Consider the following 27392-nt stretch of genomic DNA (forward strand, 5'->3'; position numbering starts at 1 on the left):
CTTTTTCTTCCCCCCTCAAGACCAGTATAAAGGAAGGATTACTTCTGAAGCAAACCAGCTCTTTTCAGCGATGGAAAAAACGTTACTTTAAGCTTCGGGGCCGTACCCTTTACTATGCGAAGGATTCAAAGGTAAAGATTCATTCTGGTAGAAATCAATATGCCGTCTCTATAATACTAACTGCGTTTGGGTCTCTCTCTCCCTCTCTGCCTATTATGAAAACAGTTTTAAAAATAGCTCCCCCTGCTTTTGTAAAAATTAGTTGTGTTGCCTGCATAGGTTCCTTGTATTTTTCTAGCACATTTAAAAAATAAATTAGTAGTGGGTTTGATTTCTGCTTTCTGGGATGAAAATGTTAGGTCAGGGGCAGGAACGTCTGGTTTGCAGGCCTAGCGAGCGTTGACTGATTCCCTGGCTTTTACTTTAAAAAAACCCCTGAAAAGATAACGGGCAAGTATCATTCCTGTGTATGTAGAAGATGAAACGCATCCTCTGTGTTCTTTTCACAGTCTTTAATCTTCGATGAAGTTGACTTGTCCGATGCCAGTGTGGCCGAATCAAGCACAAAAAATGTCAACAACAGCTTTACGGTATGCTTCCAATATTCTTGATGTTCTAACAAGCTTTTGAGTTTTTCGTTTTGCCTTTTAAAAACTTGTGACAGTGGAATTTCTCCTAGTGTTCTTAAGAAGGGTGTGTTTATTGAAACATTTCTTTCATCTGACGAGAGCATGTAACCTATAAACCATCAATTATTCTATAGCATGGACAAAGAGACACACTTAAGGAATTAGGAAGGGAAGGGATGATTTTACAGGAGGGACGTACATATTGACACTCACAGAACAAACAGTTAGTTAAGTAATGTCCAAGTTATCAGAACAGTTATTTTATTTCCAGCAGAGAGGTTCAGGAACAAACTATTAGAGGTCTCCTGCTCTTTGAGGTCTTGTTGGTTTCTGTGGCTGTCCCACCATGTGACCGGCCTAACGCATGGCAAGGCCACACTCTGGGCAGAAAGAGGGTGATCTGAAAGCAGGGGGTATTGACATCAGTTCCTTGTTGTGGCCAGATCACTTCCTGTTGAGATTTAAACTTTCAGGGCCTTTCCCCCTCTACAGAGGATGGAGATCTGTTAGGATGGTCCACCCTTGGAGGCTGGTGGAGTTCCCAGATGGCTTTAGGAGATTTTCTAGCTGATATGACTGGTGCCCCTGTAGAAGCCCTGGTCGACATCTATATTATTATTATTATTAATAATAATAATAATAATAATATTTATATTTATACCCCACCCATCTGGCTGGGTTTCTCCAGCCAGCTTTCAACAGAACTTTAAAAACAGAATAAAACTTCAAACATTAAAAGCTTCCTAAACAGGGTTGCTTTCAGATGTCTTCTAAAAGTCGGGTAGTTGTTTATTTCTTTGACATCTCATGGGAGGGCGTTCCACAGGGCGGGTGCTGCTACTGAGAAGGCCCTCTGTCTGGTTCCCTGTAACCTCACTTCTCACAGTGAGGGAACCACCAGAAGGCCCTCACCGCTGGACCTCAGCGTCTGGGCAGATCGATGGGGTTGGAGACGCCCCTTCAGGTATACTGGACCGAGGCCGTTTAGGGCTTTAAAGGTCAGCACCAACACTGAATTGGGAGCCAATGTAGGTCTTTCAGGACCTTCTGAAACATTTGAATGGCTTGGACCATTGGCATAATCATTTGTGAGCACCTTCTCCTTCTTTGTGGAGCCTGTTTGGCTCCCTGGTATACTCCAGAACTTAAGGTGGGGAAACAAGCTGGGAGACGGCTCAAATGTAAGTGGAGAAAAATGCAAATTGAGGGCACACCATCGAGTCTACCTTGTGGCAGTGAAGGCAGGAAAGAAGGCATACTCAAGCTGCCTCCGTTGCATCCTCAGTACGTTGTCTGGCAGAGCTCTTCCAGGTAGTGGAAGCCTTTTGCAGTCTGGCCCAGAGAAGGTGGGGAAACCATCAGTAGCTCACTGTGACTTGTTTGCAAAGGATTTTGAGGACAGAATCGCTTGCATCCACCCAGCTCTTGACTTGGCTGTTACAGCAGATGAATCTCAAGGGATGTCTAGAGCACAGTCTAGTCCCATTATATTGGATGAGTTTCAGTTGTTAAGACTCGAGAATGTGTCCCTCTTGGCTGATAAAAACCACCAGAGAGGGGACAGCTGGCTGGGCCAGGGAGCTCTTTATGAGAGGCAGTGGTAAAACCACTCCTCAAGAAACACTCCCTGTTAGATGTTACAGGTTTCCAGACTAGCTGGTAAATGCTTAGCTTATTTCAAGTTATTTCACTTCAGTTTCTTAGTTGCATAGATGTTAGAGCTTATTCCCGTATTTTTCACCCCCTAAGACGCACCTGACCATAAGACGCACCTAGTTTTTAGAGGAGGAAAACAAGAAAAAAATATTTTGAATGAAACAGTGGATGTATGATTTTTGTGGTTCATGCTGTGGCCACAGACATGTGATCTGATGGTGAATTTGGGGTGACCCAATGCAAAAATCCTGAGGATCCATGTGGATCCGTGCTTTGTAACCACATTTTTGCACCATTGCAGCCCCAGGAAACAGTGGATGTGTGATTTTTTTGGTGCAGGCTGTAGCCATGGACATGCTATGTGATCTGATGGTGAATTTGGGGTGACCCAATGTAAAAATCCTGAGGATCCATGGGCTTTTACCTCCCCCTCTCCCAGGCAGCCTCTGCTAGTGTCCCTTATCTCTCTTCCAATCCCACCGATCAGCTGCTTCCTTTCAACACTCCCTTCCCTCTTGTTTGCCTTAGTGTCTTTTCCTTAGCTGGAGCAGTTTTTTGCTCCTCCTTTTCTTCTAATTTCTCTCCTTATTGCTTTAGTCTTCCTGTTTTCCCCCTTTGCAAGTTTGCAGTCTTTACCTCCCCCCTCCCAGGCAGCCTCCTTTATCTCTAGCGTCCCTTATCTCTCTCCCCGATCAGCAAATGATCAGCGGCTTTGTTTCAACACCCACTTCCCTCTTTCACAAAAAAAAGCATGATCTGCTTTTTGCCACTGGGCAATTCAGCTGCAGGGACCACACATTTGCTCCATAAGACGCACAGACATTTCCCCTTACTTTTTAGGAAGAAAAAAGTGTGTCTTATGGAGCGAAAAATACGGTACTTTGGTTCTTAAACAAGGTGGTACTTTCTGTCAGTTTTCCAGCCTTTTGACAATCCTACTCCTGATGTTTTTCCAAATACCACAACAGATCCAGGGGATCACCACGCCCCTCCTAACTGGTTTAGGATTCTTCTCTTTCTAGAAGATCTCTCCCCTCTCGACCTACATGCGACCCAAGTAGTCTGTATCGTCCTCACAGCTTCTACTTCTTCTGCTCAAACCCAGCCCTCCAGTTAACACCTGTCTGAATACACTCCCAAGACACAACACACTGTCTTCTGATCTGAGCTCAGAAACTCCTTTCTCTAGCTGTAGATATTTTTCTTAGAGTGGACGTTGCACATGGATCAGAACCAGCCAGTTGCTCATCTCCCTTTCCTGAGCAAGGTTCTAGAGCAGGTGGTTATGGACCAGATCCAAGCACTTTTGGAGGAAACTGGTTTTCTAGATCCATTTCAATCAGGTTTAAGGCCCGGTTTAGGCTTGGTCATCCTGTGATAACCTTTGTCGGGACAGAGACAGGGGAAACATGTCCTTGTTAATTTTCCTCGACCTCTCAGTGGCTTCTGATACCATCAAGCATGTATTGCATTGTGGGGAGGATTCTGAAGTCTTTTTAATATGTTGTTAACAATTATTGTGTGGTTAAAAACTGTGATTTTTAAGCCACCTCGAGGTTTTGGAACTTGGAAAAACGGGATTTAGATCATGGGAATCAATCAATAAATTTGGTTCCTGTGTGTGAGTTGTGCTACTGTCTGTACATTTTTGTGGGGTAGATATGTTTGAAAAGGTCAGGAGGTGGAAAAGAGGTTCTTCAGTTCCAGCGGCAGCTTGTATATATAGAACGGCTTGCAAGGGTCTCCCTCTTCCTTGTGACTCATGGATTGTGCTGCTTGTGGTTAGTGAGCTTGTTAGAGACCGTAAAGAGCAGTTTGGCGATGAGCATCTCGCATGGAAGAAACAAATGGCAGAGACTGCTGGGTAAGTCAGAGAGGAGGAAGTCAGAGGATTTTGTGTGTTGCTATTAGTGGCATTATACGACAAAATTTTTCGTCATTATGTGGAATATGAACTCTGAAACTTTTGTAGATATTAATTTGTTGTGGTCTAACTTAATAGCCTATCAGAGAGCACGGCAAATGGAATGGGAAAATAATAACGACTCTGACAAGGAAAGAAAATCTTCTGAACGCTTGCTGCTTAAAGGTTTATGTTGTTTGGCTTTTTAAGTTAAGGGTACCAATATAAACCACAGTTATTGTCTTCACTCACTGCTTTCCCTACGCTTTATGCACACATATCTTATTTTGATTGCAAAGTCATATAAACGCAGCGTCATACCGAACACTGGAATATAAAATACATTAAATATCCTTACAACCTAGGCTTGCTTTTCTCAGAAGGGTGATGAATTTGTAGTATCTGAATTTCCTACTAGAAATAAACAAGAATCTCTCTCTCTCTCTCTCTCTCTCTCTCTCTCTCTCTCTCGTGAATTACACAGGAAAACATTTACAACTGATAACAATTTTTTTGTCTTTGGAATTTATTAAGGTGATCAGTATTTTACAAGAATTATGAGATCTTGCTTTTTCTGTGTTCTTTGTTACCTTGTCCTCCTTATAGCAATTCGGAGTCATCATATTAAGTGATCTTTCCGCCCCCCCCCCCAGGTAATCACACCATTCAGGAGATTAATATTGTGTGCAGAAAACAGAAAAGAGATGGAGGATTGGATCAGCTCTCTGAAGTCCGTACAGTCCCGGGAACATTATGAGGTAAGAGGAATGCTGCCCATCTTGCGCTTTTTAAAACTGAAATATTGCCGGTTTTTCAAGATGCAGTAAACGGGGAAGAAAAGGTGTATGTCCCTGATGCGGTGTGAAAAATCCATGAAACTAAAATAGAGATTTGGTTAAGCCTGATATAGCCATATAGTTCATGTTACTTTTGTTTAAAGAGCCTGGGGAGTATTCTTTTTGGAAGGTGATTTTTTCACATGTGAGGTGGTTTTAGCTGCTGCTGTAGTGATGTCCTGTTGCTGCAAATCTCTCTTAACTTCTCCTTCATTAGGCTGCCCAGTTTAATATGGAACATTTCTCAGGGATGCATAACTGGTACGCCTGTTCCCACGCTCGACCCACCTTCTGCAACGTCTGCAGAGAGAGCCTTTCTGGAGTTACTTCTCATGGCCTGTCCTGTGAAGGTAAAGGCGGCGGCAGCCCCCACCCCCCATTTTGTATTATCACATAATTAAGTGGTGACACACAGTAGAAGAACGTATATCATATTAAGCTAAGTAAAGGTAAAGGGACCCCTGACCATTAGGTCCAGTCGTGGCCGACTCTGGGGTTGCTGCGCTCATCTTGCTTTATTGGCCGAGGGAGCCGGTGTACAGCTTCCAGGTCATGTGGCCAGCATGACTAAGCCGCTTTTGGCGAACCAGAGCAGCGCATGGAAATGCCGTTTATCTTCCCGCCGGAGCGGTACCTATTTATCTGCTTGCATTTTGACGTGCTTTCGAACTGCTAGGTTGGCAGGAGCAGGGACCAAGCAATAGGAGCTCACCCCATCGCAGGGATTCGAACCGTTGACCTTCTGATCAGCAAGTCCTAGGCTCTGTGGTTTAACCCACAGCGCCACCTGCGTCCCTATCAAGCTAAGTAATAATTTGCTGTTGAGCTTCAGTGAACATCGTAAAATCATTTAGTCTGACCCCCTGCAATGTTTTTTGTCTTTAAAATATAGGGGTTCCTGAAAAGAACCTTTCAGGATTCTTGTTACCTTTGTTTTCTTCATTGTTAACTTGGTCACGTTGGCCCTCCCTTCCAAATGCCTTCTTTTTGGAAATTCATTTGCTAGGAAAATAACAAGGCAGTTTTGTGTCCCCCCCCCCCCAATGTCTAGATATTGTATTGTTTAACTCTTGTGTTGGTGATATAGAGCTGAACTTTTAGCCACATCCGTCATGCCACGTTGTCATCTACCAGCAGCAGTGCGTTGCATTTGGTTGTTTGTAGATCGACCCAAATGTGTGAGTTGCTACTCACATGTAGGAATTCTGCACATGAGCAGGAGCTTGCAAAGTTGGGTTTTTGTGAAGACAGCTGTTTGCAACAAACACTGGGAAATAAGGACGCAAGACACAAGGCTGAGGAAGCTGGGTCAAATTTGTTAATTTAATGGACCAGATCCCCCGTAGAGAACCACGGTGTGAGATATTAACTGATCGTAACCAGCCGTGGACAGCCACCCGATTCCACATACCCCTTTCCTCAGGCCCTCCTGTTTCAGGTGACTAGAGAGTCCTTCCTGCTTCATCCCCTCCCAGGGCCCCACAACTCTGGTTGATCTAACAGGTTGGCTTCAGAGCTGCCCCCTACATTGCCCTACATAGCCCTGAAGGCAAGTCTCTGGACTGCACTCATCACACTGAAAGGTGCTCACCAAACCTTAATCACCAGATTTTCCTGAAGGGCCTCCTACCCCCTCCTACGTGCCACAAGGGTCCTGCATTTGAGGTAGAAAAAAGAGTGGAACACTGTACGTCCCTGTTTAATAATATATTTTAATAATAATTTTATTATTTATACCCCGCCCATCTGGCTGGTTTCCCCAGCCACTCTGGGCGGCTTACAACACATCTAAAAACATAATGAAGACATCAATCCTCAAAACCTTCCCTAAACAGGATTGCCTTCAGATGTCTCCTAAAAGTCAGATAGTTGTTTATTTCCTTGACATCTGAAGGGAGGGCGTTCCACAGGGAGGGTGCCACTACCGAGAAGGCCCTCTTGCAATATGAATTTTTATTACCATCCAAAATGAGAGTTTATTTCCTAGTATCTTTAATCTACTTCTGGGGGTGTTTGTGATTAAACCCTGCTGTGCATATTTGTATTCTTAGAAACAAAATAACAGGTTTTGTGTAATCCTACAAGACAGCTATTACGCTGTCTGACAAGTTAAACTGCAAGTCCCAGGACGTGGATCTTGTCAGATTAGCGCTTTTGCTTTTTTTGGAATCAACCAAGGCATTTGGAGAGAGCAGCTGTTCTTGGAGAACTACCAACGCAAAGTTTCTGGGATGGTGAGAAGCTTGCAGGCAATATTCTTTAATTATAATAAACAGTAGCTATACTGCTGCAAGGGTTTACATCCATTATCTCTGCAGATCCCATAAGCCATGGGTTTCCTTAGGTGGCTTTCACAAACCACGGTCCATAAGCCTCAGCTTTCCATCTGTGAAGTGGGAACCACTTCCTTACAAACTGGAATAAAGGTTGGGATACATTTTAGGTGCTGACAACATTAAGTAGATGGGCAGCCTGCTCCTGTTCAGGAGATTCCTTGCTTCCCATGCAAAGCAGGAACTTTCTGTCCTTCTGACTGTCAGTCTCTTCTAGTTACACCCTTTTGCCAGTGCCTATGCATTGCAGTACTGCGGCAGGAGAAGAGACAGGCTTTTCCATATCCTAGGGGGATCCATGGACAGCCTCGTGCCTGTGTGGTGTAGTGGTTAAGAGCGGTAGTCTCGTAATCTGGTGAACCGGGTTCGCGTCCCCGCTCCTCCACATGCAGCTGCTGGGTGACCTTGGGCCAGTCACACTTCTCTGAAGTCTCTCAGCCCCACTCACCTCACAGAGTGTTTGTTGTGGGGGAGGAAGGGAAAGGAGAATGTTAGCCGCTTTGAGACTCCTGAAGGGGAGTGATAAAGCGGGATATCAAATCCAAACTCTTCTTCTTCTTCTCTGACACTGCTCTCAGATCGCACTCAGCCTGGACACTGAGGTCCAGCGCCGAGGGTCTTCTGGAGGTTCCCTCACTCTGAGAAGCCAAGTTACAGGGAACCAGGCAAAGGGCCTTCTCAGTAGTGGCGCCCGCCCTCTGGAATGCCCTCCCATCAGATATCAAGGAAAGAAACCAACTATCTGACTTTTAGAAGACATCTGAAGGCAGCCCTGTTTAAGAGAGTTTTTAATGTTTGACGTTTTACTATGTTTTTATGTGTACTGTAGGTCGCCCAGGGTGGCTGGGGAAACCCAGCCAGATGGGCAGGGTATGTATGTATGTATGTATGTATGTATGTATGTATAAATACAACAACAATAACCGTAGTGTGGTGTAGTGGTTAAGAGCGGCAGACTCGTAATCTGGGGAACCGGGTTCGCTTCCCTGCTCCTCCACATGCAGCTGCTGGGTGACCTTGGGCTAGTCACACTTCTCTGAAGTCTCTAAGCCCCACTCACCTCACAGAGTGTTTGTTGTGGGGGAGGAAGGGAAAGGAGATTGTTAGCCGCTTTGAGATTCCTTCGGGTAGTGATAAAGCGGGATATAAAATCCAAACTCTTCTCCTTCTTCTTCTTCTTCTTCTTCTTCTTCTTCTTCTTCTTCTCCACATTAGCCCTTGTGCTGTGAAGCAGGTAATTCCCACAGTGGACTCCTGCAAGCAAGCAAGGCGCCACTTTCTCTTCAATGCTTACTGTGGTGTCTAACCACCCATGGGGATGCAGGTGGCGCTGTGGTCTAAACCACTGAGCCTCTTGGGCTTGCCGATCAGAAGGTTGGTGGTTCGAATCCCCATGATGGGGTGAGCTCTGTCCCAGCTCCTGCCAACCTAGCAGTTCAAAAGCATACCAGTGCAAGTAGATAAATAGGTACCACTGCGGCGGGAAGGTAAACAACGTTTCCATGCGCTCTGGCTTCCATCATGGTGTTCCGTTGCAGCGGTTTAGTCATGCTGGCCACATGACCTGGTGTCTGTGGACAAACACCGGCTCCCTCAGGCTGAAAAGCGAGATGAGCGCCGCAACCCCATAGTGGCCTTTGACTGGACTTCACTGTCCAGGGGTCCTTTACCTTTACCTTACCTTTAACCACCTATCTACGAAGATACCACAGACGTCTGCTGGTAGTGGACTTGGACTGCCTTGACTGCTATGTGTATAAACTGATATGAGGCAGGCGACTTTGCTGTGTCATCTTATACACCTTCAGAACACTTTTTTGTTTTGTTTTGATAAGCCTTCCTAGCTGTACAGTTTATATTTGATAGTTTTTAAATTGTTTTGTAGATTTTAGCTCTGCTTTATGTACAGTTTTATTTGCAGACTGCTTAGAGAGCCTTTTGATTAAGTGGCCTATAAATCTAACTAACTAACTAACTAACTAACTAACTAACTAACTAACTAAATTACCCTGCAGGGTGAGTCTCTCAGTAGTTTGGTAGAGTTGGAAAAATTGTGAGATGAATACTCTTCCTTTTGAACAATTTACATTTTTAACACTACCTATTGCGGGTGGCGCTGTGGGTTAAACCACAGAGCCTAGGGCTTGCCGATCAGAAGGTCGGCGGTTCGAATCCCTGCGACGGGGTGAGCTCCCTTTGCTCGGTCCCTGCTCCTGCCAACCTAGCAGTTCGAAAGCACACCAGTGCAAGTAGATAAATAGGTACCATTGCGGTGGGAAGGTAAATGGCGTTTCCGTGCGCTGCTCTGGTTCGCCAGAAGTGGCTTAGTCATGCTGGCCACATGACCGGAAGCTGTACGCTGGCTCCCTCGGCCAATAAAGCGAGATGAGCGCCGCAACCCCAGAGTCGGTCACGACTGGACCTAATGGTCAGGGGTCCCTTTACCTTTACTTATTTGTGTAATGAAGTGTTTGATTAAGCTTCTGAAAGATGATGTGAATCATTCAAAGATTATGTGTGTTTTTTCATCCAGTGTGCAAGTTTAAGGCTCATAAGAGATGTGCAGTCAGAGCAATAAACAGTTGCAAATGGACTACTTTGACTTCAGTTGGAAAAGATATTATTGAGGATGAAGATGGTGTAAGTATTTCTCAGAAATGCAGGCAGCACCCTGCACATGCTTCGGTTTTATGTAGAAAAAAGAAACATTTGCTAATAGGTAGGACAATGCTAATTTTAAGTGATTGTGGATCCTGTCTACATTAGGGGGGGGGGAAATATTTTTAGCACATTTATTTATTTAAATATAAAATAATATTTGTTAAAGGTTTAAAGATTACAGAAAGAAAAAAAGAAAGAAAAAATAAACAATGCAAATCAACACTATACATAAAAAAAGAAAAAACAAAAGACACAATACATCAAAACAAAGGCAAAAGCAAAAACAATTAAAAACACATCCAATATTTCCATATCTTTGTCTTTCATTAACTTGTTTCATCGACCTCCTCACACCTCCCTTTTTTGTGTTCTAGTTATTAATTGTTTCAGCAAATCCTTTCCATCTTTCACTATTTTCTATCATATAATTATCATAATTTATTTTAACCTTATCTTACCATTAATACCCTAAAACCTATTTGTACTTAACTCCTTATAACATTTCTACTAAAGCCGTGTAATTTCATTCCAACATTTTTCTAACACTCATTAATTTTACAATGTTTCTATAAATAAATTTTTAAAACTTTTTTCCAATCTTCTTCCACCGTCTCTTCTCCCTGGTCTCGGATTCTGCCAGTCCTTTCTATCAATCCATATGGTCCATCAACCTGGTGATCTTCTGTCCGAGGCTCTTAACTCTTTTCCATGTCCCTTCTGCAGATCTTCTTCATATTTATACATACACTTTACTTTATCTTCTGCTGATCTTATTCTTAATTTCCTTCCTTTAACATTGAGGAGTAGATCTCGGGGAAGCTCCAACCTAACAATGTCTTTATTCCTTCTCGACTGGTCAGCCCATTCTCCATAGTCAAAACTAGAGTCCAAAAGATATTTCAGGACGTGTTTCAATTGGCTTTCTCTAAATTCAGACATAGAAGGCCACAGCTTATATTCATCAAATTGTCTCTGTAAGACTGAGGCTCTCTCCGCTTGTATTACTTGAGATTCTATTTTTAGCACATTTAATCCTGCTGGAGTGAAGCCTTATTACACAAAGAAACTCATAACACCCAAAGTAATCTCACCTGCGGTCCACTAGAGGAAAGCCAGCCCCTTGCTTTGGGTATTGCGATATAGCTGCTGCCTCTGGGGTTCTGTTGCGTGTCGAGGTCCCCAGGGCCACCCCAATAACTCACACATCACACCAATATTTTTGTTTAAGGTTTTTGGCATAATTTTGGCCACACCTTTATTAAAATACAAACATGTGAGTGGTTGCTTAGGCATTGGTTGTGACTAGCTGCCCCCACTGTGGGGGACAGTCTGACATTCTGCACGCCTGCAGAAAGTCAGAAAAGGGGAATACACTTGGGGGTAGCGACGGAGCAGGGAACCTGCCCTCAGCCCTCCCCAAATGCAACCAGGGGCTCTTGCGTGGCCCTAGCCCCTTGACAGGATTCAGATAAAAGCAATAGTGAGCCCCTGTATTCCTTTAATGGAATCCCTCGCAGCAGCAGCATTAGAGGGGCAGGCACAGCCAATCCATGCCCCTCAACCAACCAAACCAAAAACCAATGCCTAACCGCAACCTTACAACCTTACCTTGTGACGATTTGCTACGCAGTAGGCAAGAACCAAATGGCCCCAGCCAATCAGCCAGATGGACAAAATTCCTACCGGGCCCCTGCCCCAAGAGCAGACGACCCCATGACAGGCATAGCAAGGTCAAAGCGACCAACCCTAATTCTAGGGAGGGGGGGACGGGCAATCCGATGCACGGGCGAAAAGAGGAAGCCCTAGCCTCGTGCAAGGAGTTTTAGCATTTCTGGCTGTCAATCAACAAATGGCAACATTAACTGCTTCCCAACGACAAGGGAAGCCCAATCGCATCAGTGGCCAACGGTCAATTAGCCCGCCCCACAACTTTGGAGTGTCCTGGCGGCCCCCACTGCAACACGTGCTCTCCATGAAGGAGAACACGCTTTGCTCTCCTCACTTCCCAACACAGTGGGCTGCTTGCCAAGGGGGATTGGGGAAGCAAGGGGTGCTGCGCCAAGGTCCCTGCACCTCAGCGCTTCCTGCAGCGACCTGTTCTGTTGGCGTGCTTGACACAAGTTAATCTACACTGGCAGCGAAGTGTAGTTGAGGGGGGGGCGGTATTGATAATGGCAGTTGTCCAAAAGGGTTGACGCAGCTGTGCCAAATTCTCCCCTCCCAGCAACAGCACCCTGACCCTAGAAAGCCAGTTCTGAAACTCGGGGGGGGGGGGGGTCCCCTGTGAAACAGGGATTTCATTGGGCGACTGGAAGGGGAACCTTCTGTACCACGGCATATACGTACTCAGATCTCTTTGGTTCAGAACCTCAGGGGTTGTATCCAGCATTAAGTCTTCTTCAGAGTAAACCCATTGAAAATAATGGCTAACTTAGATCCATTAATTTCTCTGACTATTTTGAGTGCAACTTAGTTTGATATGACCGTAATAGTTTTCAAAATGGGTTGTGTGGGTGGGGAAGCAGTGAATACGGTACAGTCAAACCTCAGTTCCTGAAAGCCTTCATTTTGGAACGTTTCGACTCCCAAATGCCGAAAACCCGGAAGTAAGTGTTCCGGTTTTCGAACATTTTCCGGAAGCTGAACGCGGCTTCTGCTTGAGTACAGGAAGCTCCTGCAGCTGCTCAGAAGCCATGCCTTGGTGGTCGAACATTTTGAAAGTCAAACGGGCTTTCGGAATGGATTACATTCAACAACCAAGGTTTGACTGTAGTGAATTTGGAAGAAAAGTGACATGCTTATTTCCCTGTCTCCGTTGCCCCCATTTTGACCTTTGAAACACTCCGCTGCAGGTAGCTATGCCTCACCAGTGGTTAGAAGGAAATCTTCCTGTCAGTGCCAAATGTGCAGTTTGTGACAAGACCTGTGGCAGCGTCCTGCGACTGCAAGATTGGAAGTGCCTTTGGTGTAAAACGATGGTGAGTTCAGATTGTACAAGTCTCTTTCCCTCAAAACAGTCTCCTAGAATGTTCTCATAATTTTTGGTTTGCGTTTGTCTGTTTCGAGAGACAATGGAGTTCGCCTCCGGAGGGTGAAGCCAAATCACTGCGTTCTCAGTATCGAAGTGGCTTCCCCTGGGCGCAAGCCTGTGCAGTGTGTCTGGAGACCCTGGGCTGCCCTTTCAGCCTTGCTGATGGGGTCCAAAGGAAACCAGAGCAAGACGTTTGACACCAACTTGGCTGCTGGAAGGAGGCGTACAAGGCGCCATCCAACCCTAGGGACTCCTGACTCATATTGACAAATAATTTTTACTATAAAAAATGAAACTCTGAATATTTTTAAAATATCAGAATAAGCTGTTATTTAGAAAGTGTACGTCAAACTGCGCAATTTGTGACACAGAAAGGTCAACATATTCCATTAGCCATTTGTTTTTTTTTCTTTGTAGCTTCTGTGCAGTCCTGTGATTTTGATTTATTCTTTTGACCTCACTGTTCTGCCCCCATGGATAGACAAAGCAGTATACATGTTTAATGAAAGATGTTAAGATATAAATACAAACCATCATCATAGAAGAAGAAGAAGAAGAAGAAGAAGAGTTTGCATTTGATATCCCGCTTTATCACTACCCGAAGGAGTCTCAAAGCGGCTGCATATAAAACACCTAAAGCCAAAAACGTTCTACAGCGGTATTCCCCAACTTGGTGCCCTCCAGGGATCAAGTTGGGAAAGCCTGCTTTAGGCATTTTACTAAGGAACTTGTCCCGCCCTCACTCATCTGCTTCCAGAGAAGAGTCTTCACTATCTGAATGTGGGTAGAGCATTGGGGCGGCTTTTGGCTCAGTTCTCTACCGACCACAGTGGAAGCCACAGATCTGCAAAGTTTAGCTTGTTCCACTGCATCCATTTTCTCAGTGCCCAACCCTCTCCCTAGGATCTGATGGAAGCGAGTAAGAGCCAGCGCCATCCGTGTAGCCATGCTGCTTCAGCCGAAACCTCCAGATAACTTATCCGAGCAGCTTCATGGAGATGTTAAGAAACATGTCACGCAGGATAGAGTTCTGTGGAACCCCCTGGGCCAATACACCACCTCCTTTTATGTATGCACAAGGATTAGGTGGTGGAACACTCGCGTTTTGCATTCCTTCCTAAAATTGACTTTAGAAAGTCCTTGTGGTACTTCTTGCCTTCTTCCCGGAACATAAAAACTGTAGGAATGGCTTGGCATACCTCAGGAAATAACACCAAGTGTTTCCATGGAAGGTCTCACTTTGATGCCAACCTTCCCTCTTTTCTATGAATTAGCTAAGCAGGGAGAGTGAAAAGGGTCATTCCTCGGCATCTCCAATTAGGTGGGAAAGACTCCTGGAAAGCCACTTACATTATATGTAGACAGTCCTGAGCCAGATTTACCCAATGGTTTGAATAGGTAGAAGAAGAAGAAGAAGAAGAAGAAGAAGAAGAAGAAGAAGAAGAAGAAGAATTTACTGCTTACAATATTTTTCGCTCTATAAGACGCACCAGACCACAAGACGCACTTAGTTTTTGGAGGAGGAAAACAAGAAAAAAAATATTCTGAATCTCAGAAGCCAGAACAGCAAGAGGGATCAGTGCACAGTGAAAGCAGCAATCCCTCTTGCTGTTCTGGCTTCTGGGATAGCTGCACAGCCTGCATTCGCTCCATAAGACACACACACACATTTCCCCTTACTTTTTAGGAGGGAAAAAGTGAGTCTTATAGAGCAAAAAATACGATATATGTAAGCTGCCCAGCCACTCTGGGCAGCTTCCAACAAATCAAAACATTAAACCCAGTAAAACATCAAACATTAAAAACTTCCTCATTTTACCTGTATTATTTGATATTTTGCCCTTTTCTTGCTTTTAAAATGCATGCGTTATTTGTAGTCTCGCCTCCAGGCCGGCATGTAAGTGACAGCGCTCTTCTCAAGGGCTCCCTAATTAGACCTCTGAAATGTTCCCAGAGGGTCCTCTGTGCAGGGGCAGAACCCGTCTGTGATGATGCTCAGACGGCCACTCCAGACCAGCAGTGACTAGTTAGCAATCTGTTTTTGCACTGAGTATTCATGACGCTCCGACTGGACTGCTATATATACATGGAAGGCTTGATGGGCCAGAAATTATCCAGGCCTGGTGTGGCTTTGTCACTTGGGAATAGAGCACACCTTTATTTTTATATCTTTCCTTGAAAAATGAGTGTTTCTGTTACAATACTCAGGAGTATGCTTGCTGCCATAACGTTAAGGCTGCATGTACTATATTGACGGACCATTGCTTGTTCATTTTTTCCCCTCCAGGTGCACACGGCATGCAGAGATTTGTTTCCTCGCAAGTGTCCACTTGGCCAGTGCAAAGTATCCATTATTCCACCTACAGCACTGAACAGCATAGACTCTGATGGTATGCAGGTCCTTTAATATATTTCTTCGTGACACGCTTTGCAAATAAGATTGAGTGTAAAGACTTTGCACAAGGCAGTTGTGCTGATTGGGACTGGAGAGAGGAGGCTGCTGCCTATTGCAATTTTATAAGGTCTACGAATAGGACCAGGGACTCTTCTCCTTGTGTTAGCTCAGCACAAGTACAGAATATTAAAATGATGCTGAGGTTGTTCTCCGTCAACAGACATGCATATAGCTTTGCTTTCTCACCCAGCCACCATGGAATGCCCTGGCAAAACTGGGCAGTTCTTGAGATCTCTTTCCAATTATGCGCTCAGGTCCATTATTATTATTATTATTATTATTATTATTATTATTATTATTTATTTGTACCCCGCCTATCTGGCTGGGTTTCCCCAGCCACTCTGGGCGACTTCCAACAAAGATTTAAAAATACATTAAAATGTCACACATTAAAAACTTCCCTAAACAGGGCTGCCTTCAGATGTCTTCTAAATGTCAGGTAGTTGTTTATCGCTTTGACATCTGATGGGAGAGCGTTCCACAGGGTGGGCGCCACTACCAAGAAGGCCCTCTGCCTGGTTCCCTGTAGCTTTACTTCTCTCAGTGAAGGAACCGCTAGAAGGCCCTCGGTGCTGGATGTCAGTGTCCGGGCAGAACGATGGGGGTGGAGACGCTCCTTCAGGTATACTGGGCAGAGGCTGTTTAGAGCTTTAAAGGTCAGCACCAACGCCTTGAATTGTGCTCGGAAACGTACTAGGAACCAATGTAGGTCTTTCAGGACCAGTGTTTATGGTCTCGGCAGCCGCTCCCAGTCACCAGTCTAGCTGCCGCATTCTGGTCCATAGACAGAAAGGGAAAAGAAGAGAAAAAGGACAGTGAGTTGGATCCAGTGATTCAACTGGTATGTTTCTACTCACAGAAAGGGCACTCCGTGCTAAGGAAGCGGGAGGATTTTTGCTGGTTTCCTCTGCCCACCCCCTTCTGCTCCAGAGAGCAGCTTGGGAAGACCAAAAGACTTAAGAAGAAGATGCTGACTATCTAGCCAGGACCATGAGGTGGGGCGATTGCCTCAGGTGGCAGATCTGCTCACCACCTGCCCACAGAGCCGCCCACTGCTGCCACTGCCAGCTGCCTCTTTTTACTCCCTGTGACCGTAATAAATCTATTCATTCATTTATTCAGTCCCTGGGCTGCCTCACGAGGTGTGCATTTGTAATACTTATTGACACGAAGGGTAATCATGGCTCGTGTTCTTTTATTTAGGAGGAGTTTTAAGCTGAGAAAAACTGGCGGGCTTTCAGTTCAAGCAACAAATCTAAATATTTGCTAAAATTTTCAAACCTCCCATTCATAGAGTGGGGAGGTGATTTTTCATGGAGTCTGCCTGTTTCATTTTCATTCCCTCAGTCTGTTCTGGAGGACTGGAGGTTGAAGGGTATAAGAAGATGGCACAGGGGGAAAGAGGAATCTGTGAAAATCATTTCTCTTCCTCTCTATTTAGTGGGCACATCATTCTGCAATTGGAAGAGCCTACTCGGGGTCCAAGCCATCCTTTATTAACCACTTACAAACTCAACGCTACAGTACAATAAAAGCAACACAACCCTGCCCACAGACATGTAGTCTAAGCGACCTCCAAGTTCACTTGGGAATAAACGCAATAGCGTTTAATTCTGAGTAGACTGTGCTTTTAGTGGATTAGCTAAATCTTGAAGAATAAGTGGGGGGTGGCTGTCATTGGACTTTGTGTAGTACATTGCAAATATATGCATCACCTATTACGTTTTGAAGGCTTCACAATGCAGATGTTTCCAGCAGATGTTCACTTTCTGTTTGTAATTACAATTTGAAATTGATAGCTAAATTAGCAGAAATATCACCATTATTATATTGTAAGAAAATGACTCCCATCGTTAGGGCTGCCGGCCTATTGGCACATTTCAGAACATGCACAAATACCAAGCGGAATTATATATAATTCCTTACCCTTTTAGTGTCATAATTTGGGGGGGGGGGTATAATAGGATTCACAAGCACTTGGGATCTCATAGGTCCATTATACACTTGGATTTAGTCATTCTTTCTTTAAATGGATTTTGGAATTTAGTCATGAACAGCTGAGCGTGTTGTGTGTCGATTGGGACCTGAATGTGATTTTCATGGCAATTATGTCCATTAGCATGATTTAACAAGAGCTTTTTGCTCAGGTTGCTGGAGCTATTTAGATAATCACAATCTTTGGGAGCTTTAATGAAGGTTAACAAAGGCTGTTTTCCCCATCTCTGGCTGCTTTTTGGTGCCAAAAACGGCTATTTAGTAGTTGCCAGAGGCTGGCATGGCTATACTTGTTTCCCAACATCCTTTGCTTTTTACTGGAAAGAAACCAGAAATAAAAACCTCCCTCTGCCCCCCCCATTGGTGAGTTTTCATCATGACCCAGATGACTTCTGAATTTAAAAACAACAAAAGGAGTTCTTTTAAAATAACAACAGTGCCTTTCTAGTCTTAATCTAATGTGCACCAGATACAATCTCACTTAAAATGTATATAGGAGGTGCAGTGTAAACGATGGAAGTCAATCAATGAGGTTTTATTAGTATTTTCATATTGAGATATTTGTAGAATAAACTTGGGAGAAATTCTTCCAACTTTTCTTCTTCTTTTTCTCTCTTTTTTTTCTTTCTTTTCTTCTTTTTTCTCTTTTGTTCCTTTCTTCATGTATATGTGCTTATTTGAAATATGTATGTATGTATTTGCAATATTTTGCTTATATTTTGTAACAATTATGTTAAATAAACAATTTTTTTTTATAAAAAAAATGATGTGCACCACCACCCTGTTCAACAAAAGAGGTCCAAAATCAGTTGTCTAGAGGCATCTCTGGCACAGTGAGAGTGCAGGGAGTGGCTCTCCTGAATTCTCTATGCTTCTGCCACTGTCTGAACCCACAGCAAATCTGCAAGCTCTTCTTCGATACAAGAGCTAACAGAACAAAAGGTTGCTGCTCTTGCCTCTCAGATGCTTTGCAGTAGAGTAATTTACTTCTGTCTCACTTGGGGCTTTCACTTGTGCACTTACCCTGAACACTTTAATCAGCTAATTCCCAACCCTCCTATTGTCTTTAATTAGTATGGGGACAATTAGACCTTTTCAAAGTCAGAGCTAAGTGAGAATTGGCTTTTTAGAGTGGATATTTGTTTGTTTGTTTTGTCCGCTAAAGCAGTAACTGGTGATCCTGTTGGAAGAATAGGAGCCACTTGGTTCCTTCAACCATATTTACAATATTTTATCCCTTACTCTGTTTACAGGATTCTGGAAAGCCACCTGTCCACCATCTTGTGCCAGTCCTCTGTTGGTTTTTGTCAATTCAAAGAGCGGCGACAATCAGGGTGTAAAATTTCTCCGACGATTCAAGCAGTCGCTAAATCCAGCTCAGGTGTTTGATCTAATGAATGGAGGGCCTCATTTAGGGTAAGGAGTTTTGCTTTCTACCCACTGTTAGTCCTGGACAGGGTCATTGCAAAATTGGTACATTTAAATCGAACTTTATTCTGCTAGAGTTCACCATATCAGATTGCTGTATTATTGGAGAATTACAAAGCATCCAGTAGTTTCTTCTTCTGAGAAACATGCAGGTTGCCTAGAGAAGTTACCAGACAAGAATCATAGAATCATAGAATAGAATCATAGAGTTGGAAGAGACGACAAGGGCCATCGAGTCCAACCCCCTGCCAAGCAGGAAACACCATCAGAGCACTCCTGACATATGGTTGTCAAGACTCTGCTTAAAGACCTCCAAAGAAGGAGACTCCACCACACTCCTTGGCAGCAAATTCCACTGTCGAACAGCTCTTACTGTCAGGAAGTTCTTCCTAATGTTTAGGTGGAATCTTCTTTCTTGTAGTTTGGATCCATTGCTCCGTGTCCGCTTCTCTGGAGCAGCAGAAAACAACCTTTCTCCCTCCTCTATGTGACATCCTTTTATATATTTGAACATGGCTATCATATCACCCCCTAACCTCCTCTTCTCCAGGCTAAACATGCCCAGCTCCCTTAGCCGTTCCTCATAAGGCATCGTTTCCAGGCCTTTGACCATTTTGGTTGCCCTCCTCTGGACACGTTCCAGTTTGTCAGTGTCCTTCTTGAACTGTGGTGCCCAGAACTGGACACAGTACTCCAGGTGAGGTCTGACCAGAGCAGAATACAGTGGCACTATTACTTCCCTTGATCTAGATGCTATACTCCTATTGATGCAGCCCAGAATTGCATTGGCATTTTTAGCTGCCGCATCACAGAACTTTCTCCAAGGAACAGACTCTCCTTCCTTGGAAGTTTTTAAGCAGAGCTTGGATGGCCACCTGTCATTGGTGTTTGAGGCTTTAGCTCCCTGTTACAAGTTTGGCTTTGGTTTGCTAAATTACTTTTGGGGAGCTGTCCGGGCCATTTAGGTAGATAGCCACTGGCTCCCAATGACCCTTGCAAAATTTAAGCAGGGGTGGGTGGGAATACAACCGGTTTCACTTGCAAAGAAAAGAAGCAGAGAGGCTCTGTGCATATTTCACATCAGCTCATTGTATTTCCATCCCACGTCCATGCACCGCTTCCTCAGTCCCTTCTGCCTCTTGCTGATGACCTCATGCTATCTAATCACATGTGCGCCATACCTGTTAGGGGTCACCTGTTTCATTCTTCTAAAATGTCTATTGAGCTGCTATTCAACTGGCAAACTAATATTCTGTGTTCTTGTGCAGAGAATTATTATTATTATTTGTTGAATTTATATACCACCTTATACCCAGGGACACGGGTGGTGCTGTGGGTTAAACCACAGAGCCTAGGACTTGCCGATCAGAAGGTCGGCGGTTCGAATCCCAGCAACGGGGTGAGCTCCCGTTGCTCGGTCCCTGCTCCTGCCCACCTAGCGGTTTGAAAGCACCTCAAAGTGCAAGTAGATAAATAGGTACCGCTCCGGCGGAAAGGTAAATGCCATTTCCGTGCACTGCTCTGGTTCGCCAGAAGCGGCTTAGTCATGCTGGCCACATGACCCGGAAGCGGCACGCCGGCTCCCTCAGCCACTAAAGCAAGATGAGCGCCGCAACCCCAGAGTCAGTCACGACTGGACCTAATGGTCAGGGGCCCTTTACCTTTACCTTTCATACCCGGGGATCTCAGGGCAGTTCACAGAAGGGAGTGGCCCCTCCAATAATTCACCAGTGCCTTTAAGGGCTTCCTAGAGTTTAATCACCTCTGAAGGGGACTGGTTATTCTGGCTTGTGGATAATTCTGCAGAGAACAGAGTGCCCCCTCAGAATGTGACCAGTTAGCCAGCTAAATAGCACTTCAACAGATGCTGTTTTCTGGAAGATAGCTGGTATCAGCAAATCTGTGGGTGGTAAAGGTAAAGGGACCCCTGACCATTAGGTCCAGTCACAGACGACTCTGGGCTTGTGGCTCTCATCTCGCTTTATTGGCCAAGGGAGCTGGCGTACAGCTTCTGGGTCATGTGGCCAGCATGACTAAGCCGCTTCTGGCAAACCAGAGCAGCACACGGAAACGCCGTTTACCTTCCCACCAGAGTGGTACCTATTGATCTACTTGCACTTTGACGTGCTTTCGAACTGCTAGGTTGGCAGGGAGCTCACCCCATCGCGGGGATTCGAACCGCCGACCTTCTGATCGGCAAGCCCTAGGCTCTGGGGTTTAACCCACAGTGCCACCCGTGTCCCTTCCTATGGATGGTACCCATCCTTAATCCTACCCTGAATACACCCAGTGAAGATAATGGGCATGACTAACTTGGGGTCGTTAAGAATATGAGAGAACCAAGGCAGTCAAAATCTCCTTGTTTGCATGGGGGTTGCATTCTGGGTCATTGTTCGTGTCAGCAGTTGTGCGTAAACCCGTTCTGCCACCGCTCTGTTCCGCCCCCTTCCGGGGCAAAAAAAGGGGTGGTGTTGGTGGGCAAAACAATCACTGCCTGTACTGATGATCCAGCAATAGAGCAGAATAGCACGTTTACCCTGTTTGCAACGACGCACTTCAGGTCTTGTATACCTGAAGGAGCGTCTCCAGCCCATTGTTCAGCCCGGACACTGAGGTCCAGCGCCGAGGGCCTTCTGGCGGTTCCCTCGCTGTGAGAAGCCAAGTTACAGGGAACCAGGCAGAGGGCCTTCTCGGTAGTGGCGCTTAACCTGTGGAATGCCCTCCCAGCAGATGTCAAGGCAATAAGCAACTATTTTACTTTTAAAAGACAACTGAAGGAGGCCCTGTTTAGGGAAGTTTTTCATGTTTGATGCTGTATTGTTTTTAACATTTGGTTGGAAGCTGCTCAGAGTGGCCAAGGAAACCCAGCCAGATGGGTGGGGTATAAATAATAAATTATTGTTATTATTATTATTAAATTCCATGCTTTCTTCACATGAAGAGGGATTGCCACAGGAGGAATCCTATTTTGAGGGGTTTGGCCTTGGAGCAGACCTCACTTTCATTGCAATAATGCCACCACCATATTTGGTTAGTACTTGTAGACCAAAAACTGTTGGTTTGGATCTGTTATTTAGCAGTTTCTGCTAAATGCCAGAACTTTGAAAAAGGGAAAGCAATCAGGTTTTGCCACCTGAATTATTTTTTTAAAGCAACAAGTTATTTCCCATAAAATTTCCAGAAGGATAGACATGATTGCAGGAAAATCAATTGAAGACAAACAGATTTGTAATGGCAGCTTTTGTGGGCTTGAGTCCACGAAAACTTGTGCTAATAACAAATACTTAGTCATTGGTGCTCTTGGTTGTTCCCCTCTTCTGAAAATCTGCATAATTTACTGTCAACAGCTAACACTGTCATTGTTGTGAATGTTTATATTGTACCTCCTTGTGGATTTGAACACAGACAATGTATTCTCTTTCAGTCTACGATTATTTCAGAAGTTTGACAATTTCCGAATCCTAGTGTGTGGAGGAGATGGAAGCGTTGGCTGGGTATTGTCTGAAATTGATAAACTCAACTTACACAAACAGGCGAGTATCGGTTTCTTCTTATTGAGGAGGAAAGAAAGAGTGAGGTGGGTTTTTAAGAAACTAGAAAATAAAACAAAAGTGAAGAAAAACAAAACCCCACAAATATAGGTCTGTAAGTTGACTTTAAACAGAATATTTCTGATTTCGTTTAGTGTCATTTGGGAGTGTTACCCCTGGGTACAGGAAATGACCTTGCCCGTGTCCTTGGCTGGGGAGGGTCTTGTGATGACGACACACAGCTTCCTCAAATTTTGGAGAAGTTGGAACGAGCTAGCACCAAAATGTTAGACAGGTAAGTAAGCATCTCTTTCCTCTCCCCTACCCCAATTAATGTTATTCATAAGCAGTGCCGGATTTACATATAAACTAAACAAGCTATAGCTTAGGGCCCCACTCTCTTCCCAAAAAAAATTAAAGGGAAAAAAACCTGGATGTACATTTCCAAAATAAAAATAAAAAACAAATAAAATAAAACCTACAGTGTTTTGTGTTGTGTCGGCTCCTATGATGTAATAGCTATGATGTAATAGGCTCCTGCTAGCCCGCTCCCTAAAATATCAGTGGTTTGCTCATTTCTGTATATAGAGTGCCTACATTCTGCATGTGCAAATGGCTTTAGATACCTATTAAAGGTAAAGGTACCCCTGCCCGTACGGGCCAGTCTTGACAGACTCTAGGGTTGTGCGCTCATCTCACTCTAGAGGCCGGGAGCCAGCGCTGTCCGCAGACACTTCCGGGTCACGTGGCCAGCATGACGAAGCTGCTCTGGCGAACCGGTACCAGAGCAGCACACGGAAACGCCGTTTACCTTCCCGCTATAAAGCAGCACCTATTTATCTACTTGCACTTAAGGGTGCTTTCGAACTGCTAGGTGGGCAGGAGCTGGGACCGAACGACGGGAGCTCACCTCGCCGCGGGGATTCGAACCGCCGACCATGCGATCGGCAAATCCTAGGCGCTGAGGTTTTACCCACAGCGCCACCCGCGTCCCTTTAGATACCTATTAGGTCCATAAATTACCATACAGTGGTACCTCGGGTTACATACGCTTCAGGTTACATACACTTCAGGTTACAGACTCCGCTAACACAGAAATATTGCTTCAGGTTAAGAACTTTGCTTCAGGATGAGAACAGAAATCGTGCTCCGGCGACGCTGCGGCAGCAGGAGGCCCCATTAGCTAAAGTGGCGCCTCAGGTGAAGAACAGTTTCAGGTTAAGAACAGACCTCCGGAATGAATTAAGTACTTAACCCGAGGTACCACTGTATAGCATATATTCAACACAAAAAACAGCAACAATTTGCTGTTGACGAAGGACAGCTGGACATATAAAGGGCCCCATTACGTTCAGTAGCTTGGGGCCTCATCAAACCTAAATCCGGCCCTGTTCATAAGGGTTGAATTACCTTTGAGTGACTATTTCTTCTTCTTCCAACGCGAATACAAATTGATTTTGCTGGGCGAATTTGGTCCTTTGCATGTTGTTTGATCACCTGGATATATGGCACTTTTTTCAGGTGGAGCATAATGTCTTACGAATTGAAACTGCCATCAAAGCAGTCTATTCTTCCTGTTACGCCAGAAGAGGAGTCTGAGGAATGTCAGGTGAATATAGGTTTTGGGATGTGATTAAATTGTAGAGCTGGAAAAAATGAAATATAATTAACAAAGCAATCCTAGGCATGTCTACTCAGAAGTAAAATCCCATTGCGTTCACCAGGGCTTAATTTCAGATAAGTCTGCAAAGGATTGCTTAAAAAAAACTAGGCTTGTATGTAGCAGCTTATTTCAATAGAGTTTTGTTTAAAAATTACATTGGTGTAACATGGATAGTCATTGTTAGCAAATATGAGAGATGTTTCTTACCGACAGTTGGGGATCCACATGCACTAATTAATTGAAATTTTAGGCTGTCCTTCATTGAAGGAGTACATATGACTTTCCTCTCCTGCATTTACCATCCCAATAACCGTGTGAGGTAGAGTCAGGGACTGGCAGGATGCTGGCGAGTGTACATCGGTGGCAGGGGGGCTAGAGGCTGGCTCGGGAGAGGGGGGCAGTGATTTGCATGTCAAGGTCCCCAAACCACCCCCAAATGAATTCACACTACACACAGGAATTTTTGTTTAAGGTTTTTGGCATAATTTTGGCCACAACTTTATTAAAATACAAAATGTGAGTGGTTGCTTAGGCATTGGTTGCGACTATCTGTCCCCGCCCAGGGACAGAACTGACTTCCACAAGCCTGCGAAGTCAGTAAGGGAAAACATTTTGGGGGAGAGAATAGAGCTGGGTGCCAGACCCTCACCTCTCCCCAGATGCTCCCAGGGGCTCTTGCGTGGCCCAAGCCCCTTGACAGGGGTGCGGACAAGAGCATGATGAGCCCCTGGATTCCTTTAACGGAATTTCCTTGCAGCAGCAGCATTGGAGGGGCAGGCACAGCCAATCCATACCCCTCCACCAACCAATTTTTAAAACCAATGCCTAACCGCAACCTTACAAGTTGTGACGATTTGCTACTCAGTATGCAAAAACCAAATGGCACCAACCAATCAGCCAAAAGGACAAAATTCCTACCAGGCCTCTGCCCCAAAAGCAGACGACCCCATGACAGGCATAGCAAGGTCAAACGCAAAAGCCCTAAAATCAGGGAGGGGGGCGGGTGATCCGATGTGCGCAGCGAAAAGAGAAGCTCAACGCTGCGCGCAGAGAATATATAACCTAACGCTGTCGATCAATAACTGGCAACGTCAAACTCTCCCCAACAACCAGAGGAGCCCAGTCACAACAGTGAACATCCAAACTAACTCGCCCAGCAACCGAGGGGTGTCTTGTGAACCTCACCACAACCCGTGCTCTCCATGAAGGAGAACACGCTTTGTGGGGACCTGTGCCAGCCAGGAGGCAAGAGTCAGACGCAGGGGAAGCTTCAGAGCTGGAAGATGGAGCACAGGAGGAAGAGGGGAAAGAAGCAGGTCAGGCAGGTGAAGGGCTGAGTGCTCCCCCGCCCTTTCCTCCATCACCATCTCCCTGAACCAGGAAAGAATTGAAACGGGAAGAACAGACGCAGCTTCCACACAGGCTTAGTCTTTGACTGCATGCATGCAGCCTGTCAGGAGAAGATACATAACCTGGTGGAGGAGGAGTGGTCCCCTGTTGCACCAGCCGCTCCTGTGTGTGGTATTTGGAGCCATGGAAACTCCTGTGTCAGCTTTGACAATAAAGAGCAAACTATCTGCCCTGTGCCTTCCTTGACCAAGAGGTTAGTCTGGGGCATGTTTAATGGGTGTGCACCAATTTGAACCAAGGTAATCCCTTAGTCTAACCACTACCTATACAATGCCGGCTTTACATTTGTTTCAAAAACAAAGGCTGCTTATTTGAAGTGTCTGTCAGTTCATTTGAGTTTGAGAAAGTCTACAATACAACCACGTATTAGAATCGGACTGTAATCTGAAGACTTCCCATAATCCTCAATTGCTCAGTAGTTTGACTGATTAAATCATTTCAAACAAACAAACAAACAAACAAACAAACAAACAAACGGATGTATACATACAGGCAGGTATTAAGTGTTCGGAATTAAACTCTCTCTCTGAATATCTCTTTCATTTTTTATTTACACGGCTCTATGGGGTTTCATCTATGAATCTATGGATTAGTCTTAGGTGATCATACTATAATCATAAAATTGATCTATTACATTGTCCTGTATATTAATAGAACAGTATTAAAATAATAAGTGCTAATACCTCAAACTGAGATTAGCTTTTCTCAGCATGGTAGAAACTTCATCAGACAGGCAGGAACGCTTGGTGGTGATAGAATCATCAGAGGGTGTGACATTGAATTCCTCCTTTGCCTATGCCTCACTAGATTGTGGCTTTCATATTTTTTCAAACCGATCTATTATAATTTCCCCCTAGTTCACCATTTTATGTTGGAGTTAAGACTGAGAGCGTTCTTAGGCTAAGAAAATCAATAACCGCAGATACATCTAGCATTACTGTATAGAAGGCATCTTTGGTGGATGCAGAAAGGGATGTGCTTGTGTGAGATTTGTTTTTTACTTCAACACAATCACAGGTAGAACATGAATAATTATTTCTTAATTTTTAGATGTCTATGTATGAAGATTCAGTTGCTGCTCACCTGGCTAAGATCCTCGATTCTGATCAGCACTCTGTTGTCATATCATCGGCCAAGTAAGTTAAAAAAAACACGTGCACGTCACAATATAGCGTAGAGCAGTTTTGTGTTACATCTTTTTTAATATGCATGCAAGCATGAACGTTTACTTGCACACTCAAATTTGGACTCTTGCCCGATTCAGATGTTACATGCAAGGGTGCTGCAGGCGCGAGAGCAAAGTTATGTCTCAGTGACGCTTCAGGGTGGATGTGGAACTGTGATTTCTGCTTGTGGCAGAGTGCTTGTACAACAGTGCTTCACAACAAGCTGTGATGAACCTCGGCTGACAAAAGAATGTCAGGCTCATTAGAACTGTGGGTTAAACCACAGAGTCTAGGACTTGCTGATCAGAAGGTTGGCAGTTCGAATCCCTGCAACGGGGTGAGCTCCCGTTGCTCGGTCCCTGCTCCTGCCAACCTAGCAGTTCAAAAGCACGTCAAAGTGCAAGTAGATAAATAGGTACCACTCCGGCGGGAAGGTAAACAGCGTTTCCGTGCACTGCTCTGGTTCGCCAGAAGTGGCTTAGTCATGCTGGCCACATGACCCAGGAGCTGTACACCGGCTCCCTCGGCCAGTAAAGCGAGATGATCACCACAACCCCAGAGTCGGTCCCGACTGGACGTTATGGTCAGGGGTCCCTTTACCTTTACCTATATGCCCCAAAGAGGATTCCTTAGGCCTCAGTTGTGTACAGTTGTGGTTCCAGCATCACCTACCAATCTTGAGTTTTACCTTTTCTG

At 44.8% G+C, this 27392-nt stretch overlaps 1 protein-coding gene across 3 annotated transcripts in view; it reads left to right on the forward strand.

Moving 5' to 3' along the window:
* The window catches only part of DGKH (diacylglycerol kinase eta), a 113175-nt gene that overhangs the window by 42590 nt on the left and 43193 nt on the right, over positions 1-27392 (forward strand). For all 3 annotated transcript variants that reach the window (XM_081014659.1, XM_081014661.1, XM_081014660.1), the window contains exons 2-13: positions 21-131; positions 510-590; positions 4842-4946; positions 5242-5374; positions 9891-9997; positions 12871-12996; positions 15337-15439; positions 18753-18915; positions 22352-22460; positions 22613-22752; positions 23979-24066; positions 26581-26666. In XM_081014659.1, the coding sequence (XP_080870785.1) occupies positions 21-131; positions 510-590; positions 4842-4946; positions 5242-5374; positions 9891-9997; positions 12871-12996; positions 15337-15439; positions 18753-18915; positions 22352-22460; positions 22613-22752; positions 23979-24066; positions 26581-26666 (1352 nt within the window). The remainder of the gene's footprint in view (positions 1-20; positions 132-509; positions 591-4841; positions 4947-5241; positions 5375-9890; positions 9998-12870; positions 12997-15336; positions 15440-18752; positions 18916-22351; positions 22461-22612; positions 22753-23978; positions 24067-26580; positions 26667-27392) is intronic.

Source organism: Podarcis pityusensis (genome assembly GCF_964106645.2).
Source record: "Podarcis pityusensis genome assembly, chromosome: 7".
NCBI classification, from domain to species: domain Eukaryota; kingdom Metazoa; phylum Chordata; class Lepidosauria; order Squamata; family Lacertidae; genus Podarcis; species Podarcis pityusensis.